Source organism: Xenopus laevis, chromosome 5L (assembly GCF_017654675.1).
Source record: "Xenopus laevis strain J_2021 chromosome 5L, Xenopus_laevis_v10.1, whole genome shotgun sequence".
Classification (NCBI taxonomy): Eukaryota; Metazoa; Chordata; class Amphibia; order Anura; family Pipidae; genus Xenopus; species Xenopus laevis.
This window is the reverse complement of record NC_054379.1, coordinates 122,456,043-122,477,362: the sequence shown is the minus strand read 5'-3', so window position 1 is coordinate 122,477,362 and position 21,320 is coordinate 122,456,043. Positions and strand designations below refer to the sequence as shown.

Genomic DNA, 21,320 nt, shown 5'->3' with positions numbered 1-21,320 from the left:
TTTGTTGTTATATATCCTCATTACAGTCAGCTTCAGTCACAATGTCAATAGCAGAAAATTACACTTATGGGCAGATTTAGTAAAACTCATATTTGAGTTTTTTTAAATTAAAACAAAAAACAAAACTCAAACTTGATAAAAACTTGAATTGGGAAAAACAATTTAAATAACGCAAAAAGAAAATAAAAGTTCACTTAAATCACATTTTACTATTCATTTTAACAAGTCTGCAAGATCTTTTTCGAAAAATGAAAATACAACTCCCTTAGCTTCTATAGAAGCTCGCCAGCTTTCAGCGCTTTTTTTTTTTTAAGTTAGAAGTTTTTTTTTTTTTTTTGGTTTGTTAAATCTCAATAATTTGAAAAAAAACTTGAATTCCCAAATAACCATGGTCAAAATGTTTTGCCGAAACCCCCCCACCAAAAAAACATGATGTCAAATTTTAATAAATCTGCCCCTAAGTGTGTAAAGCTGCAACAAGAAATACTCCCATAGGTTTGCTCACAGTCTGTACAGAAGAATACCATAAAGCTATGCTCAGTAGAGGGACTGTACTCTACTAAGCACAATTCTAATAGAAAATGTGTTTACCATTAACTATTTACATACTGTTTATTAGTCATAATGTAATGTCATGAGGTTTGATACCTGCAGAACTTTGGAACTTGGCTGAAGTGGCTTGATGATTAGCTGCTTTCCTAAGGGGTAAAGAACTTTCTCTGAATCAGGACTCCAGGCCACAGAGTAAACTGGAGAACCTATAAAAATGATAAATACACACACTCTAGTGACCAGATTTGTAGACCTAATGTCACAACCAAAGAAAATGATAGTGAAAATTATTTAATTCATCTCTTCTTCCCCTCTCACCCAGCTCTTTATCAGACACATCTCCCCAATTTAGCAAATGTCCAGGTCACCAGAAACTCCCTCTATTGCTGGTAAATACCATCAATTTCAAGTTAACAGCATTATTTTTTTAGTCCTTAATAATGTTTCATTCATTTTTAGTTTCTATTGATCACTTTGTTCTTCGCTCTGTCAGTCCTTATTCCACTCCCCTATGTGCAATATTCTCCCTATTTTCCATTCTTCCTCTTTACAAATCTACTCCATGAGCTAAATTTTACCTTTTTTTGCCATTTCTCCTAGCTGGCATTCTCCGGCATTCTTATGTTTATCCCATTCTTTTGGCATATGCAGTTGCTTAAAGTGCTGCTAAGCCTCTCTGTAGCTGACAGAAGGTTTAATTTTAAACATCTGAAAAGCTAAATTTGTCACTTCTATTGGGCAGGTGCCTGTACCATACTCTCAATAAATTGGGCAGAAGTTTAATCTCCAGATTAAACTAAACTGTGGTGGAGTAAACTACTACTATGAAAAGTGAGAGAGAGGGTTGTTGGATATAGAAGATGGTTACCAGATTTATGGAGGGGGGGGCTATTTCAGAAATGCTAGGCACATTTAGCCCAGTCAGCCTTGTCTATGGCAACACTTTATCAGAGGTGAAAATGAACTGCCCCTAGTAACATTAAGAACCAAATGTCTTTTTTTAGCACTGGAAATGTGTCTTTTTTAAAAATGTGGCCACCCCTTAATTGATCTGAGTGTAAGAAAGGTAGTATTAGGAAAGGGGGCTGCATTGGGTCTGCTGCATCAGGTGACTGCAGTCCCTTTGTTGACTCAAAGTCTAATTTTAGAGCAGGAAACCCTAGTTTCAGATTATGAATCACTGCAAATTTCAGGACTCCAGATAAAGGCATTATTGAAACACAATAACTATGGAAATTGGAAAGTTTATCCTTACCATTCTGTGCCAAGGTGGATCTCAGCATGCCACTCTTTGACCATATTTTTACATGTCCATCTTCACCAACTGAATAAAGCAAATTTTAAGTAAAAGAGGAATGAATGGTCATGTCCAAATCTACATTTTATTTTATACACATCATGGCAAAGGAAAGCAAATACACATGAACTGCACGGATTAATTTTCCAAAAGAATACTAAACTAGATCAAGGAAACCAGGGTTTAAGGAATTGATAGGACTGCACTTTTTTCTCAGATCCCCAAAAATTTAAGTAAATGAAATTTAGTGGCAGTAATCACATATTGACGTATAAAAGGACACTCACTGAAACAGACTTAGCTAAAGCAGATACATAATTGCAACCACAGCAAGTATCTTTAAATAATCTGGGTCAATTACTTTACTGCTGAATGGCAGGTAGGGATGCACCAAATCCACTATTTTGGAATCGGGCGATATCCCGTATCCTTCGCAAAAGATTCAGCTAAATACCGAACCAAATCCTAATTAGCATATGCAAATTAGGGGTGGGAATGGGAAAACATGTTTTATGTTCTTGTTTTGTGACAAAAAGTCACGTGATTTTCCTCTCCGTCCCTAATGTGCAAATTAGGATTCGGCCGGGCAAGAAGGATTCGGCCGAATCGAATTCTGCTGAAAAAGGCAGAATCCCGAACCGAATTCTGGATTCGGTGCATCCCCATACTCCAGCTAACACCTGTCAAGGTAATGTAAAAGTCAATGGCGGAGGTCCCTTCAACCATCTGAAGATGTTTGTAGCCTTTATGATGTTTGGGGTTTTATCTGTGATTTTTGCTCGAAAACTTGATTAATTCGCGCAATTCGATTTTTTTTTCTGCAGAAAACTCAAGCAATCCGATTATTTGAGTTTCTCAGCCAGAATTCACGGATTCAAGTTTTTTACATTTAAGTTTTTCATAAATTAGAAAACAGAGTTGTGAGTTCATTTGAGGTATAAAAAACCTAATAAACCTCTAAAACTCGACCTTTGATATATAACCCCTATATTCTGCATTTACTTCTCACCTGTAACCAGAGCAGTTCCATCATAATTCCAAAGCCCAGCAAGCACAGCTCCAGAATGTGCCTCAACACTTTTCTCCAGCCTCCCTAATTTAGAAATCAGATGGAATTTTCCTGTAACATAATAGAGGTTATGGCATTTCTGTATGTGTTTAAAACTTTTTAAAAAATAAAAAAAACACAATTTTCTTGCAAATCTTCACACAAAGATAAACGCCTGCACCACTCTCCTAATGTATGATATAATTGGGACCCTAAAGAACGGAGAATGCCGATGTGAATAGTGAGTGGGTGAAAGCACATTAGCAGTAAAATAAAAAGACAGACTATGATGAAGCTTGAATAAAGTATAATATTTATAAGGCATGTAGTTTTCAACTTGAATAACTGACACTTACCATCAGAGCTTGTTAGCACAAACATTTCGGCCTGTGCTTGCTTTCTGTTACCCACATTTTTGGGTAACCAGTGAAGATCAATTGGATATGTATCATCTGACAATTTCACTACTAGCGTTGTTTCACCAGTTAACAAGTTCCATTTCAAAATCTGGTGGTCATCACTGCAGGAATACAACTCATCAGCAGAGGTCCATCCTATGCAGCTAACAATCTCTTTATGTGCGGTGCAATTAAGGAATCTAACATGCTTGCAACTGCAAAAACTTACCACGAAAGACAAAGATTCTAAACCTCCATCTCGGAGATCCCCATGTTTATATAGCTTTGTCTACACATATATATATTCCTTGGTCTTGCTCTCTATCTGCACCAAAGTTATGCTTGTCAGTATTCCGACATGACCCCTTTCTATTCAATATGTTTGCTTACATATTATAAATACCAACAAATGTACAACGGAAAACTTGTCACAGGACAAAGTAACAACTGGAGAAAATGATAGAACAATATAATTAATATTACTTCAATCATTCCCTTCTGTATTTGTCTTAGCAAGCTGCAAAATGCCTAGAGCCAGAATCACAGTGAGCATGAGATTGAGTTCCTGACTCAAGGACAGCAGCCATGGTAGTTGCGGGCATTAAAGCCTTTATAACACCAACAAAAATAAATAGAAATGCCTCAAAGAGCCAGGAAGCAAAAACACTGTTGACATGAAAAGTTACTTTAAATGTCAAAAATGTTCTTGCTTCTTGGCTCTAGGAGACATTTCTATTTATTTTTGTTGGTGGTATAAACTTCCGACATATATTGAGTGGTTAAATCACGTAGAAGAAATAAGGAAGCTAGAAGAGATAACACACATTATGATTGATAAAAGCAAGGTCTATTGTGGTAGGATTTTCTAAAATCTCAGTAAGAGACTGAATACTTGTAGGGGCACATTTACAAAGCTCGAGTGAAGGATTCGAATTAAAAAAACTTCGAATTTCGAAGTGTTTTTTGGGCTACTTCGACCATCGAATGGGCTAGTTTGACCTTCGACTACGACTTCGACTACGAATCGAACGATTCGAACTAAAAATCGTTCGACTATTCGACCATTCGATAATCGAAGTACTGTCTCTTTAAGAAAAACTTCGACCCCCTACTTCGGCAGCTAAAAGCTACCGAAGTCAATGTTAGCCTATGGGGAAGGTCCCCATAGGCTTGCCTGCGTTTTTTTGATTGAAGGATATTCCTTCGATCGTTGTATTAAAATCCTTCGAATCGTTCGATTCGAAGGATTTAATCGTTCGATCGAACGAATAATCCTTCGATCGTAGGATTAGCGCTAAATCGTTCGACTTCGATATTCGAAGTCGAATGATTTTAGTTCCTAGTCGAATATCGAGGGTTAATTAACCCTCGATATTCGACCCTTAGTAAATCTGCCCCTAAGTGTAACCAGTTTTTCCCCTGTATATTAGAGTACTAGTAAGGGAAGATGTGTTGGTTAAATACATGAAATCTGTACGAAATATAGTGAAAACTTGTTGTCAATACTTGAACTATATTTACTATGTTCTTGTAAAATTATTACATGCTTGATTCTACCCTCTTGTCTTCTGTATCCTTTTCCCCTTGTTTATAATTAAAAAAAGTTGCTTGACATGAGTGCAAAATACAATAAATAAAACCATACAAGGACAAGACAGTATTTGAAGGAGGCTACAACGAAACCCATTTATTTGAAACACACATACATTAAGCATTTGAGAGGGTTGACTTTTTTTAAGTCTCAACTTAGGAGGCAAATATCATCAATCTGCCCAAAAACATTTAGACACACACTATTTTAATAAAGATCTATTTTTGTAGTAAAGGATATGTTTAGCTTCTTTTAATAATGATGTTTTCAGGTGCATCTTGCCTGGAAAGTCAAACAAATTGAAGGTAAACATGAGCTTTGCAGAAGGGAAGATGGTATACATGTTAAAAATAAATAAATACATGTATACAAAATGTTCACAAGAAACTGTGACAATCTTTAAATTTACACTTGTTATTTAACAAATGACTATGTTTTCACAGACTAGGTTTAATTGGTGGATCACACTAGGCAACCTTGTAGCTAATGACTCATGGTACTATATACTGCAGCAGCCAATAACCTCTGTAACATATCACATATGCACTGAAATTATTTAAGTAACCATGCCATTAACAAATTAGGGTGTATTGAGTTTGAAAGCAACAAAGGTAAATATGGGTGTTAAAAAAAAAAAAAGCGGAGGGCTGATGCACAGGTCTGAGCAGGTGATGGGTCAGAATTTAGGCAGGGCTCCTAACTTTTGTTGACATTATCATGTTGGCTTAAGCTGGCCATAGATGTAAAGATTTTTAAAAGTTCTTTTCATTATCGTGAGATACCGATTATCTCAAAACGATAGTTTAAATGTACGATTTGTCCATCAACTAAAAAGACCAATTCAAGCGATATTGCCAGGAAAACTGAGGGTAGCTGCCTGATTGGCCCTGCAAACATAGATAGATTGCACTGGGACCGATAAAAATCTTTTAACCTGGCCGATCATTTTTCTGACACGTTGGACAAAAAATCGTAAGATGAACGATCGCTCGATTCCCACTAACCTCGCGATAATTTGACGGATTGGTCGGACTGCACTGAAATCGATCGTTCACCAACAAAAGATCTTTGCGCCTATGGGGACCATGACTCTATGGTGATGGCAGCAGTTTGGTCCAGGTTATACAAAGGGTGAAGGACAATAGGATAACTGTGGCTGAGTTGGGAAAATAAAGATGTAGGTTAAAAAAATGTCAAATCCCCAAATGACTAGCTCCCACTGATAGGAATAATCACATTTACAGATAGGGTTGCCACATTTTGGTATAGTTAAGCCACTGTTATCAATGAAGTCTAGAGATAGGAAGGCATAGAAAAGCATTGCAACTAGGGTTGCCACCTGGCCGGTATTTTACCGGCCTGGTCGGTAAAAATGATGGTTGATCCCAATGTTATTAATAGGGAAAAAAGATAAATATAAAATAAGGCGGGTATTTTTTCCAGAAAAGGTGGCAACCCTAACAACACTATCATTTACTGGATTATTACATACAGTATTCTTATATGAGATGTCAAACAAGTGGCACTGGGGGCATACATACACTGGACACCATTATTCAGGGGTCCCTAGAAGCTATGTTGAGTACTTTGCTTGAATTTGCAGGTAACCTGACATCTGTAGCATGTACTGTATATGGGCCAAAGTAAAAATGTAGAGTCTGATTAGGAAGCCATGGTCTCGGCACCCTTAGAGATATTACTTACTAAAACCTAGGCAGGGGCGTAACTATAGAGGAAGCAGACCCTGCGGCTGCAGGGGGGCCCAGGAGTGTAGGGGGCCCAGGGAGACCCTAATTAATTAGCAATTTTAATATATCTTGGTAAAATAGGCCAACTTATAAATATTTTGGGGCCCTAAATTGAATTTGCTATGGGGCCCAGTAACAACTAGTTACGCCACTGAACCTAGGGTTGTCATCTGTTCGGTTTTGAACCAAACTGTTCAGTTTTTGTAAGGACTGAACTTGAAAGTCTGATCTTTCTGTTCGGGTTTCAGCCTTATGAAACCCAAACAATAATCTGGCCAATACTGTACATGAAAAGCATTTAAATTCCTAAGATACTCAGCTTTCTTAATATTTCAGATACAACAAATAAGCAAATCAATCAAAAATACGATTTTTTTTTTCTAAATCGGCATTGCTGTATTTCAGTGCTTTCTGTATAACTAATTTCTGTATAATAGATCTCATACCTGTAATTGAAGGATTGGGCTTAATCATCAAGCAGAATTTAGATAGAGATAGGGGGGGCACCTGTGTGGTTTTGAACTGGGCATCAACACTTTTAAAACATTGAATATAAATCCAGCCAGTTGCATCTAAGTGATGCAATAACCTTGCCCTGGTGTCATAACTCCACCAACATCATTGTGCCCACCTCTGATGTCATCATGCCTGTTCCTACATCACTCCCCCACCCACGATGTTATGGGCCAGGCATCGCCATGTTCGGGTTTAGCCATCAGCAAAGGTGGTAACCCTACTAAAACCCATAATATCTGATCTGCTCGTCATGAAAGAATTCGGGGGCAACAAACAGCCTGTGTGATCCACCTTAATAGCCTGCACAGTATCAAACCTCTCTTTTGTGCGCAGCAGGCAAATGACTGGACAGCAGTTGCATATAAAAATCGTATAATTTAAAACAAATGAGTCGCAAATATACCTGCGCTATACACCGTTCACATGCAGGCCTTCCTCCCCAGCGATGCTCGAGTTCTGTGTCTGTCTCAGGTCGCTATGGTTACGTCTCGCGATATTTCTTCGATTGCTCTCTCTGCCTTTCAGCCTATGGTTTATCCCAGTGACGTGCTGGGAGCTGCAGTTTAAGAGTCCGAACTACGTCACAGCTTAATGTAGTAATAACAAAGTACAAGGAAGCTTTGATCCCGCGGCCGGGAAACAGGTTTTATTCGCGTCAGTCCCAAAAGGCAGTGGTTACTTCACAATTTTTAGATGCCAAAATGTGCAGCCAAACTAATAAGCCTGCATATATCAGTATCTAAATATATGAAGGAAAATATACGTTTACGTTTGTCTTACAGGCACTAGCCAAAACCAAACATAGCCGATGTTTTGCTTTCCCGGCGGCTCACACTATCCTCATCCACCAATCACCGTCCTCCTCACATCTGTAAGAAAGACATCTCTCCTTGCCCCTCCCACTTCAACAGCTCACACACTGTCACGCCCCCTAATGTTGCCCCGCAACCAAGCCCCGCCTCCATACCGCCTTAAAAATTGAGTTGTAACTTTTGTATAAGTATGTATTTAATTCGCATGTATATGTTTTCAAGTGAGTATAACGGTGTTGGTTGTAGCCTATAAGAAAGAGTTGGCATAAAGCCTTACTCTCTGCCGATTTGTTGCTTCTGCTGGATGAAAAGGGCAGACGCGCTGCGCATTTTTTTTCAAATCTTTTGAGTGTCAGTTCCCAGAATGCCCTGCGCCGTGTAACGAATTTCGGTTCGAGTTTAGATTTTGGGCGCCATTTTCGAGTGGAGTAGCTGAGCAGCAAAGGAGGAAGCGACTGTGCGCACTCCCAACTTGAAAACAGCCGTTCGGGAGACGGAAAAGGCTTCATTCACGCTCGGCTACGACTCGAAAAATCGGCAAAAAAATCAAGGAAGCCGCTGTTAAAAGGGGCAATTGATTGGAGTGATTTTTCAGGTGATTTTCCGCCCATTTTCTTGTTTTTAAAATTTTAGCGGGCTGGGGAGGTGTGACAGGGACACGAGCCGCCGCTGCCTCCGCACATGGGACAGGCACTACTTTCTCATGTTCCCCGGCTCAGACATTGTCTCCTGTCCCCCAGTGTGTGCAACGTGATGCCGCGGGCTCTTCTAGGGCTGCCCACCGGCACTGACCTTAATTTTCTCCACACAAACTTCAGGATTGCGACTGCCGTGTGAGAATTGTGCCGCTCCTCAGCTGTCCCACCTCAAAACCTGAAGCCGACAAACAGCTGGAGGGCTGCAGAATGGATCCATTTACTGGATAACAGCTGGAGGAGCGCGCTGTCACACAGACATTACTGATCATGTAGAGGCTTTCTACGGGCTTTTATTCCCGCTATTATCACACGGCATTCACCGCCTCCGATGTTGCTGAACTGCCCCTATAGCATCAGACAGGCTGGGGGGTGTAGTTGAACAGCTTCTGGCTGATTCTTGTGGTATCTGACAGGGTCAGTAGAGTACATGCAGCTTATATAGTGGGACTGTGTCGTGTTCTTCTATATCATCCTTTTCATGACCATGAAAGCGACATTGGATCGGCCGATATATGACAAAGGGATCGGTCATACCACGGCCACCGATCCCTTTGTCTCTCGAAGGAAAGCCGGAAAGAAACACAGCAATTTATAGTTGATGGAGCCGCTGTATAAAGCCTTATTAATCACAGGAGGGGTTGTGTGGCGATGAGCAGTATGGCAGCTCCCGTACGTGTAGAAAATAGACTAGCGCAGTTTGTGATGCTCAAACCTCATTCATGTTGGGAATAGGAATGTTGTGCGAGTCTGTGCCCCCCCCCCCCCCCAATAAGTGAGATAATCGCTTGTTACAGACAATGGGCCATTATAGCACAAGTAATACACCGCTCTGTTTTGGGATAGACTATTGGCCCTTTTAGTCCTCGCATAGAGTGTGACCAGTGCTAATAGCGCCTAGTCTATAGATATTCTACAGTAAAGGCAACACAACTTGTACTACTCGGGGCTGTATAAACTTTTATTTTTGCACACAACGTAAAGTGAGCTCAACCGATTGTCGCTGAGATGTAGATTAAAAGCAATGATGGAACTGCTAGCGCATTGGGTTCTACAGAGAATGTTCTATACACAGTAAAGTCGATCGTATCCCATTGTGTAATACAGAGCAGGTTATGAATGATTAGTACTTCTAGCCCATTGTTGTTATTTAAGTACTAATAGTACATTGGAGTCGTATGTGACGTGCGCCGGCGCAAACTGTGCTAATAAAACAGCGTGTGCGCTGAGAGCTCTCTGATCCGTTTCTCTGTTCCATTCCCAGGGCACCATGCCACCCAAAAAAACCAAGACGTCCACAGCGGTGGCTAGAGAGGCCACAGAAAGCCCCATGGCTGAGAGGAGCCGGGCTCCCGACGCGGTGCAAGCCGACCCTCCGGCACCTACACAAGGTAAGCGAGCTGTGCCGGGACTGGCGCTATTGTTGCACGGGTGATGAGAATGATGGGAGCTTGTCGGAGTTGCTGTCTGACTGTTGCGTAGTATTGATCACAGCATCTGTGCAGCAGCCTCAGTGTCACGTCCAATGGGAAATGTGCAGCTTCATGTGTTGCTCTTGCGACTGCCACTGATCTGTGCCCATTGCGTCAGGCTGGAAGGAGCGGCGTTTCCCAGTGAAGACCCTAGCGGACAGTCGGGGGCCATCGGCCAATCACAGAGCTGCTTTTAACTCTTTCACTGTCGGGATGGGAGCAGCGGCTGTGTGACTACGAGAGCCCAGGACGTCGTTCTCTTACTCTTTGTCTTCTTCTTACAAATAAACTTCTAACACACACACACAGGGCACAAAGCCCGGCAGAGGAAAGTCTCATTGCTTGTCTTATTACAACTCTCGGTTCACTCTGTCATTCTGTGTGCGAAGTAGTGCTGTTTATATTGGCCAAATATCTTGTAATAAATGTGGGTGGAGCAGGGAGTGTAAAGGAGGGGGTTAAACAGCATCTTAAGTCTCCAGTAGAGGAGATCAGTTTTAATTTCAGCCATCATTGACTGGATGCCCAATATTCTTATAATGCTCTTTTTGTGTTTGTAGAATCTAATAATGAGCTGGTTGATAGTCGAAGTTTAGAAGAGATTTTGAGTGGCATCCCTCCTCCCCCACCTCCTGCAATGACAAATGAAGCTGGAGCTCCTCGTCTCATGATAACCCATATTGTAAACCAAAACTTCAAATCTTATGCAGGAGAACGCATTTTGGGGCCTTTTCATAAGGTAGTGTTTCACATCATCTGCATGTCTTTCCATCTCCATTGCTTCTAATATTATTGGATAAAGTTTTATATTTTCGCTGCCTGTTCAGCAAAGCTGTTGTCTGATTACTTGTTTTACTGCAGCAAAGATTCTCCCTGGCAATCTGTCTGAATTTCTATTGGTAGAACCGATAGAATTACAATTGTGAGAAGGTTTCTTTTACTGGATGTAATGTTTAATGTTTGCTCCTACTTTAATCGGAGAGAAATAACGTGTTTTTATGTTTATTCAGCGTTTTTCGTGCATAATTGGGCCCAATGGCAGTGGAAAATCTAATGTGATTGATTCAATGCTCTTTGTTTTTGGATATCGAGCCCAGAAGATAAGATCCAAAAAGCTCTCTGTGCTGATCCACAATTCAGATGAGCACAAAGACGTTCAAAGTTGTACAGTAGAAGTTCATTTTCAAAAGATCATAGACAAGGTAAACCTGGCAGTCTCTAATTTTTCTTTTTTTGTAAGTTTTTTTTCTTTTTAGTGGAAGAAGTCCCCCTTGGATAATTTAAAAAATATTTTTACAGTGTAATTAATAAATTACAATAGGTTTTGGAGCCCTGCTTCCTAAACAAATATTACACTGCTTTTAAAAGCTTCATCAGTCTCTTATTTAATGTGCGGCCCATTTTATTATTTATTTTTATTTTTTTTTAATGCTCCTATCATCGTTTTTTTTTACACTTTTAAGACCATTACTTTTTGTAGTCTCCTTCACTCGCCCCTCCCCTTTTTTGCTTCCTGGTTGCATGCTGCTTTTCTTTCCATTGTCCCCCTGTCTTAGATATGTCTCAAAAATAACATTATGCACCATTGCTTTCTCTTTTTCAAAAGGGATACAGATTTCTGTTTAATTACATTGTATATATATATTTTTTTTTTTTTTTTTAACAAAATATGTAAAATTCTTTCTAGGTTTGCTCATTTTTTGTTTTGTTTTTTTTGCTTTCATAACAGGAAGGGGATGATTTTGAAGTAATTCCAAATAGCAATTTCTATGTATCCAGAACTGCTTATAAAGATAATTCTTCTGTCTACCACATAAGTGGCAAAAAGGCAACCTTTAAGGATGTTGGCCTTCTACTCCGAAGTCATGGAATTGACTTGGATCACAATCGGTTCTTAATCTTGCAGGTAAGATGGAGCTGCACTTGTTTAAGGGATGCACTAAAATATTAAGTTGTTGCATTTCTGTTTTGAAGTCACTGCTTTTGTAGCTACTTTTGAAGAAATTGTTGTTGAATGTCCTAAAGAAGTGTAGCAGCACATCATGATTTGCATGCTGTATCAGAGATTCTAATCATTATTTGCTGCTTCATTATATTGGGGAAAATCTATCGACTTGTGCTTATATTTATTTTAGTTTTTAATACACTTTTTGCTTCTTATCCCCTCGCTCCGTTAATCTATTTGCTCCGCATTAGCAGCACGTAAATATTGGGTGATATGATATGGAGCCCCAGTATTATTGTGCTGCTTAAGTGTGGCAAAGATCTGCACCAGTTTTCTGAAGTTTGTTTTGATTTTATTAGTTTGTCAAAATTATTTGCTACGAATTCCCAAAAATGTCATGTTTTCCACTTTTTTTTCCCTCCTGCCTCAAATGTTGAGTCATAATTAAGGATTTACATATTCAATTTTCAAAGTAAATAAAGGCAGTGGGGCATTATGCTTATTCTTTTACCAATACCTGCTTTATGCAAAAGGCAAAATTCTACAACTACCACCTGCACAGATAAAGTGGATGATTTTAAATGTTTAGTAATTCTATGGAAGGTACTTTCTGGTGTTAAACAATTTTTAGGGAACTGGTTCTTTCTCTATTTAATTGCCAATTTTTATTAGTTTATTTATTTATTTTTTTAAGTTGACTTCATTAAGCAGGTAACACAGTATATACTGTGTTATTGGCTCATTCGAGCAATGGGTGCATTTTTTTTTTTTTTTTTACAAACACAAACCTGTTTAACATATAAATAAGGTTAAACTTCACAATTTATAGTAATTATTTGTATTTGGCACTACTGTAAAACCTCTTTTTTTAAAACTCCTTGTTTTTTTACTTTTGTCTACATTAAATCCTAGTAGGGGTTTTTTTCTCCCCTCTCTGATCATGTATTTTTTTTTTTTTTTTTTTTTTGGCCACTGTTTTACAGTGTGAATGCAATTTGTTTGCCTGAGGCTTACCAGCATTGGAAATGCATTGAAAACTTTTTTGTGATATTATATTTTAATTTTGCATTCTGACTGTCAGTCATAAATTCTTAAAGAAATAGTACAACGCTGTTCAACCATCATATAGTTTTCATGGGTTTGATGTAAATTAACTTTAAAAAGCAAGAAGATCTTCACCTTTAGTACAGTTTTTCATGTTTGTACTGAGCACTTCACTGCATTTTGTAGAATCCAAATCCATTTTGTGACAATGAAGAGAGAATTAAAAAAATACTCAAGCAGCTATCACTCTTTGGTTATAGAAATGCCATCATTAAAAGTTGTCGGCCCTACTGAAATTCAGTTGACATTTAACCTTTCTTGCTTAAAGTAAGAGTTTTGAGAATAGTGAAATGTGCTTCTATTCCTAATGTGACATGACGGCCCCTTTTGCCTTTTCACTGCAGAAACCACTTTCTTTGCTTCCTTTGTTCCTAGACAGAAGGCTGTACTCTCTATTAGTAGGGGACAAACCTTTCATCTTAAAATTGATGGGTGAGAGGGGGTGTTTGATGCAGGATTGTGTTTTGTGTGGTTTTTGTTTGAAATTACATTTTCATTCATGCAAGTATTTTATCAGACTGAATTTGCCTTAGCAGCTGATAGACTTTAAATAATTGCTTATGTTTAAGATATGGGGAACTGCCCATTCAGCACCTCCCTCCTAGTTTTCATAATGCTACTTTTAATATAATTCTAATATTTGCTATTGATTTGAAATTCTTGTATATGCTTTTAAATTTTTTTTTCGATATCTAGTAATACATTTTATTAGGGTGGATATGACTTGTCTGTTACTGGATTATGTTAATTTATATGGAACAGTAGTTCTGGAATAAAAAAAATATATATATATATATATATATACATACATACATATAAATAATCTGTTAAATATTGAGATATGGATTTGGAGGCTGAAGTGTGTTGGGGTTTTTGTTTTTTTGTTTTTTAAAGGCTGGCTGTTTTTTGGGGTTTTTTCCTCTACCCCCCCCCCCATAAATATTTTTTTTTTGATTATTACTGACTTAAATTTGTAAGTAATTTGACTACCATTAATTCTTCCGTTGATATCTACATACAATGGCTCTATTAATGTGAACACTAAACCTAAAACATTATCATATGTAACCCCTTCAGTAAATAGTTAGTCGATGCTCTACTCTTTTATCTACTCTTGTCAATTAAAGCTGCTGCTCGCCTTTTTTAGTTAACCTTTAGTAGGATGTGGAGAGTGAAATTCTGAGACAATTTGCAATTTGTTTTTAGTTTTTGAGTCCTTCAGTCGCTTTTTTTTTTTCAGCAGCTCGCCAGTTTTCAGTTTCAGCAACAATCTGGTTGTTAGGGTCCAAATTACCCTAGCAACCATGCATTGATTTAAATAGAGATTGGAATACGAGTAGGAAAGGGACTGAATAGAAAGAAGAGTAATAAAAAGTCCCAATAAAAATAGATTTGTAGCCTTACAGCGCATTTCTTTTTAGATGAGGTTAGTGACCCCCGTTTGAATAATGGAGAGTCGGAAGAAAAGACAAATAATTAAAGAACTATATAAACAATGAAGAGCAATTGAAGAGTTGCTTAAAATTGGCCATTCTATAACAACTTAAAGCTGAATCACCCCTTTAATGAAGCACTGTAACCATATATGGTGAGGTCCATGGGAGTTTTATGGGTCCTGCTTTGCCCAAAGACATCATAGAATTTAGTTTGGCACTGACTGCTGTGATGTGTCTGCAATATTGATTTTAACTAATTTCCTTGAAAATGAGGCAGCTAAGAAGGGGTTAAAATGTTTTTAAACCACACCATACAAAGAGGAGAAAGGGAATATTGTAGTCCCACTTTCCTGTATGCCACCTGTACTCACTGGCATATGCAATTAATGTAAAGAGGAATCAACACATTAAATTACACCCCCATCATTTGTCTTTTGAGCCAAATGAAAGGTGAATGTGAACTTCATGCTCCTTGGGTGCTGCTGACTAGCAAAAAAATAAGACATTAACTTTTCAGTATTAACCAATACTAGTGAATGTGTGCTGAACATAGCTGTACTGTATATTAGACAGTAGTGATAATAAATGCTCTGCATGCAAATAGCTTATGAATATTTTTTTTAAATCATTAGCTAGCCAGACATAATTACATAAGTTTAAATTAAAATGTGAATTAAGTAGAGTGCTAGTATTGGCCCTTGCTCAGTTCTCTTCATCATCATTAAATACAGCTCTAGCAAAGTTGCACAAAGTAAGACCACAGAAAGATCTTGCATTTAAAAACAATGGTTACAGAATAAACCTAGGTTTAGAAGGCCCTTCACAGAAGAACTAAGTCTAAAAATACTTAACACTTTGACTTAACACTGTAAGTGCCAGTAATACTGTAGGAGAATAAGATGAGGTTAGTCTCGGTTCACCTTTAAGTAATTTTTACTATGAAGAATACTTTAAAACCTTTTTATTTTTTTTGTCAGCAGCTCTCCATTTTGGCATTTCAGTAGCTATCTGGAATAGAAAGATATTAAAAAGCCTTACAGAGCAATCATTTTCTCACTTCAGTGGTTCCCATATGAAATTTTCAAGAAACAAATAAAAAAACAAAGACCAATAGAAAAATGTCCTGTAAAATAGGACATTTTATAACATAAGTTAACTCCAAGCTGAACATTCCCATTAAATTCAATTGTGAAGACATCAGATGTCAGTGAGTGCTGGCACCTCCACGGATAGGATAGCATTTGCTATTACCTACGGACACATTTGTTATGCATGATCACCATAAATATAACTTGTGATGAAATGTGTTCTGCCTGTACCCTTTTAAAAAGTTCTAAAATAATTGTTTTGCTTAAACATGTACCTTCCGTTCTCTTCCTAAATGAGAACAGACCCCCCCTCTCCGCTGCATTGTGTCTGACTTTCAGATAAGGATACATTCATTATTAGGGATGCGCCGAATACCGAACCCAATCCTAATTTACACATGCAAATTAGGGTCAGGAAAGGAAAAAAAAAATCTTCTCTTGTGACGAAAAGTCAAGTGATTTCCCTTCCACCCCTAATTTACATATGCAAATTATGATTCGTATGGGCCAGGCAAAGGATTCGCCCAAATCCTGCTGGAAAAGGCCGAATCCCGAACCGAATCCTGGATTCGGAGCATCCCTATTCATTTTACATTTGTGGACTCGTAATTTGAGTAACTGTCTTTTCCTCCTCCCATAGTTGCTCAGAAGAACCAGAGGAAACTGAAAAGTGAAAAAGTGTTTTAGTTCAGTGCAAGAAATAAGCAAAAAGAAAATGTTTTTTTTGTTATTTTAATTATGTTTAGCACAAACCCTTTTTAATAAAGGAAAACTATACCCCCTGAACAATGTAGGGCTCTATAAAAAGATATTTCATGAAACCGCTCATGTCTAAAACCCTGCTTCATGTAAATAAACAATTTTCATAATATACTTTTTAAGTAGTGTACCATTGGGTAATCCTAAATAAAAAATTGCCATTTTTAAAAAAAAAAAAAAATAAGGGCCACCCCCTGGAATTTTGGGATTCACGGTGCACACAAACAAACTACATGTTAGATCACATGAGCCAATTAACAGACAGAGTTGCTTCCACACTTCTTCCTGTTATAGTTGTAGTATTTCTGGTCGGGTGATCTCTGAGGCAGCACACAGACCGTCACAAAATGGTGGTTCAAGGCAAGAGTAAAAGAGCAATATTTACTTAAATATATACAGTATAATCCCCCCCCCCCATTTTACATCCCCTAGTTTTTAAGTTTTCCCTCATTGTTGTTTTGTGGTTCCACTTATAAATTATGCATGATCCATTTCCCTGATTTTGCATTTTCCTTGATTTTACATAATTTTTTTCTGGTCCCGTGAAAAAAATGTAAAATGGGGGTTCTACTGTACATCAGTTTGGTAATATTCTTTAATGTGCCACTTAATATGATATTAACTATCTGTTGCTTAATATTTATTGTGGTAATTTTAAAGGACAAGGAAAATAAAAAAAGTAGCTAGAAATGTTGTACATTATGTTTTGAGCTTCTGTACCAGCCCAAGGCAACCACAGCCCTTTAGCAGTAAAGATCTTTGTCTCCAAACATGTCCCAGTAGCTGAAACTTTAGGCTGGTGCAATAAGTTCAGTATATAAAATATGGCATTTTTATCCCTATGCATTTTTAGAGTTTAGTTCTCCTTAAAGACAAAGCGGTATACTGCCTCTTGAAGTCGGTTGTGGTAAATGCAAGCTGTAGTGAGTCAGACCCACTTTATACAGTCTGCTTAGAATTTTATTTTTCTCCCTAACAATGATGGTGGAGAAATTGCCTGTACAACCACCCTGTGTTTAATTAGTAAAGGCAGGCAAAACACCAGCCTAATAGTGCTCAGACGGTGGATGTTGCCCCCAAAACCTGCAAACCTAGTCAACTAATGTTTAAAAACAGGACTTTTTAGTTTTTAGATCCTCTGCCCCAAACCTTAATTTATTTTTTTTTGCCTATTGAAAGAAATTGTAATATAAGCAATTTTCCAACCTACTGTACATACATTAAAGGTTCAGTGGTTTTAATGTTATTTACCGTATAAATAACATTCCCTTCTGCTCTGAGTCTAACTACATTGCATTGCTCTCAGGGTCTAAACCATTGAAGATGTGTTATGTATATTGGGAACTTGCTTATAATTACACTTGCACTGTGTATAAAATAGTTTTTGGGTGGAGCATCCCTAAAAAAGAAAAATTAAAAATATAACACAACCAGAAAATACTGCAATCTCTACCCACAGGTATGGGGGGTCTATTATTCATTCCATTCCCTCATTCAAACCACTGCCTTGGTGCTTGGTTAAATAAGACCCTAGCAACTAGATACCTGATAAAATACCATAAAAAATTAAGCAAAATTGCAAATTTTCACAATAGCTATGGCTACATCATATTAATTTCGAGGTGCATTACCCCTTTAATAATAATCTGTACAGTACCTTGTAACTAAACTGCAAAAAAAATCTGTATTTGTGACAAAATAATCCAGTTGGGTTTTTTTGGGGGGGAGTTGTTCTATATGTAGTTAATATCTGACCGCAAAGAGTGGGAAAGACCTGTGGTGGTTTATAGGAGCCTCAGGGATGGACAGCAGTATTAATGGCAGCATTTGATTTTTGGTTAATGCTATGGCATGTATTAGAAAAATGCTTTATTTATTACTATTGGGTGCCTGCAACAGGCTCAATTAAAATTCCCATTTAGGAGCAGATATTGGCTGGGAATTCAGCCAGACTTTACAGTTCCAAACCAATTGTCTAGTGCACACCCAGATTGTTGCCCACTCCTGTCTGTACCTGATCAGTGTTTGGTAAGGGTTGTGAAATTCCGGTCAATTGAGGACCGCATTGGGCTTTGGATGCAGACCTTGACTGATGGACCTGCACAGGAACCCCATCTACATCTGACCTGGGTAGCAAGTGATCATTGACCTGTGCAATTTGATTTGCCATAGGTGGCTAAACTGGGCAAAGATCCACTCTGTTTATCAGACAATTGGATCTTCCTAGAAATGGGCATCTTTAGTGTATTGAGAACAATTTTAATTTGTTCAGCAATAATTGTGCCTCCAGAATCAAATCCGTGCATTAAAATATGACTATGAATCTGTGTTAGTCGTTCATTGGTGGTTTTCCACAGGGTGAAGTTGAACAGATTGCAATGATGAAACCGAAAGGTCAAACTGAACATGATGAAGGCATGCTGGAATATTTAGAGGATATCATTGGTTCAGAGAGATTAAAGGAGCCCATTCAAATACTATGCCGCAGAGTAGAGCTACTAAATGAGCAAAGAGGAGAAAAGGTAAGTCTGCTGCTTAATTGTATGTGTGTTTGTGTGAGAAGTGTTGGAAATCTTTTCAGATATAATATAATAGTATGTAAACACAACATGTTGTGTCCAAATACAATATGCACTGACATTCCTTCAACATTCACAAATGGAAAACTGCTTATGCTAATGCAAGTAACGAGCAAGATTTGTTTCAATACATTGTGTGTGTGTGTGTAAATTGACATGGCAATTTTAGGTTACATTGAGAATTTGAAATTGTGTTTTTGGGGTGTTTTATTTTTTTCTGTTTGGTTTTTAACTAGGGATGCACCAAATCCACTATTTTGTATTCGGCCGAACCCCCGAATACTTTATGAAAGATTCGGCTGACTCCTAATTTGCATATGCAAATTAGGGGTGGGAAGGAAAAACATCTTAGACGTCCTTGTTTTGTGACAAAAAGTCATGCTATTTCCCCCCTGCACCCTAATTTGCATATGCAAATTAGGATTCGGTTCGTCCAGGAAGAAGGATTCGACTGAATCCAAATCCTGCTGAAAAAGGGTGAATCCTGAACCGATCCTGGATTCGGTGCAATCCTATTTTTAACCCAAAATGTAAATAGCCATGAACATTTGTATGCATTAGCATCTCAGCCACTGAATAAACTGTTTTATTTGCTGAAATCCCCCTGACCATTATTTAAGTGAAAGGACAAATCAATTTGTCCAGTCTGTATTTATGCACTTTACTGAGTAGTTCTTCTTCTGTAGGGTCCTTTCCCGTAGAAAGCGCTTGGGACCATTCTAACACATGGGACAACTGAAGTTCAGGTCCATATAAGAACTGCATGTGCTCTAGTGGTTTTAGGGTCCTGCCTTTTTAGTCTGAATGTAATGCTCATAAAGGAGAAGGAAAGTCGGCAATCATTTGGCGGGCCAAAAGCGAGCTGAATTACAAAAAAAAAATTAGAACGTTGATAAGTAACCCCTGTAGTCTGTAAAGCTGACCATAGACGCAAAGATTTGATTGTTCAAATCTTCGTTCCGTACGATTGTCAGGCCTTGTGTGCAGTGTCCCAACATTATTATTGAGATGGTGATCGGTCGATCGGACAGGTTAGAAAATTTCTGTCCATTACCGATAATATCTCTGCATGTATTGCCAATCTAATGAGATTATTGGGAGACCGTCACCAGCTTTTGTCGGACATGACTTTCGTACAATTGCTGTCTGGGGCAGAACATCTTTTATTTTACTACTTTATTTGATCTGAATGGTTAGTGGTAGGCCGGGAGAAGGCACTGAACGGTCCAATATGAAGGTAAATGTACACGTCTATGGCCAGCAGGCTAAAATCTGCCCATGTGTGCAGTGACAGGCAGATACCATTTTAGTGCTTCAGACATGGGTCAGATTGGAGCACACTGGAATTTGAACTGCTTTTTTTGCACAGGTGGAAAAACACTTGGTGTGACATAGCACTAAGGGCCATAAACCCACTCTCTACGGCACTTGTCAGCTTCCAAAAACGTAGGGCCTATTTTACTGCCATGCTTCTGTGTTCTTGGCGCATAAATAGTTAAATGTTTTATTAAACAGTTGGACATTGTGAAAAGTAAAGTATCCATGATATTTCTCAAATATTTTATTTGCTTTGTGGGTCATTGTGCCTTGTCTGGTTTTAATTTTGTAAACAAGACATTTAGAATTGTTTTAATCCTGAGGTTTTTTTGGGGGAGGGGGTTGTAATATATGGTTATGGCATCCCTTTGAATTCCTATAGCACCACTTTTTACCTGCATTTATCATGACTCTATCTATTAGCATTTTTTTGAGGATTTTGTTTCAAATTATAAATGTGAGGAAGATTAATTTTAAGTTTAGCATCTGTGTATTTTTAACGGATTGTTCTCTATGGATGCCTCCGTGAGTATTTTTTAAACGGGAACTATCGTGAAAATGAAATATAAGCTTTGCCATACTGGAATCAGAAAATAAAAGAAGTTTATCTTCACTATTCTTCTCTCATCATCTGTTTCTCTTCATTCTGTCTTCATGCAGAAGTTGAATGTCAGACTTTCATTGATCATTTGATCCAATATATCTTAGGGGGATTCCCTTTCCTAAACGATGTATTACAGCTCACTTAAATAGCCGACTGCAGCACAAATACATTCTAACAAAATTACCAACTTTGGCTCAAACCCTACACATAGGGAAACAAGATTCCTGGTGATTTCTGGTGAAGAGTGAGCAGTAATACTTCCAGGCAAAATGAGCCCCCCGAAGGCTTTATTAGACTTAGCTGTCATTCAAAATCAGACTCCCAACTCCTGTATGAAGACAGAATGAAAAGAAACAAAT

At 38.1% G+C, this 21,320-nt stretch overlaps 2 protein-coding genes across 3 annotated transcripts in view; one reads left to right on the top strand and one right to left on the bottom strand.

Annotated features, from left to right (window-relative positions):
- Positions 1–8,062, bottom strand: part of ift80.L (intraflagellar transport 80 L homeolog) — a 71,242-nt gene extending 63,180 nt beyond the window's left edge. The window contains exons 1-7 of one of the 2 annotated variants that reach the window (XM_018263749.2): positions 7,554–8,062; positions 5,891–6,042; positions 5,127–5,168; positions 3,254–3,475; positions 2,859–2,969; positions 1,808–1,876; positions 649–758 (exon numbers count right to left, since the gene is read on the bottom strand). In XM_018263749.2, the coding sequence (XP_018119238.1) occupies positions 649–758; positions 1,808–1,876; positions 2,859–2,969; positions 3,254–3,475; positions 5,127–5,163 (549 nt within the window). In that variant the 5' untranslated portion in view covers positions 5,164–5,168; positions 5,891–6,042; positions 7,554–8,062. The remainder of the gene's footprint in view (positions 1–648; positions 759–1,807; positions 1,877–2,858; positions 2,970–3,253; positions 3,476–5,126; positions 5,169–5,890; positions 6,043–7,553) is intronic. The other variant, XM_018263748.2, reaches the window with a different exon arrangement.
- A 180-nt stretch (positions 8,063–8,242) lies between these two features.
- The window catches only part of smc4.L (structural maintenance of chromosomes 4 L homeolog), a 32,204-nt gene continuing 19,126 nt past the window's right edge, over positions 8,243–21,320 (top strand). The window contains 6 exon segments of the mRNA NM_001087902.1: positions 8,243–8,557; positions 9,922–10,048; positions 10,690–10,868; positions 11,140–11,331; positions 11,859–12,035; positions 18,819–18,983. Coding sequence (NP_001081371.1) covers positions 9,928–10,048; positions 10,690–10,868; positions 11,140–11,331; positions 11,859–12,035; positions 18,819–18,983 — 834 coding nt within the window. The 5' untranslated portion in view covers positions 8,243–8,557; positions 9,922–9,927.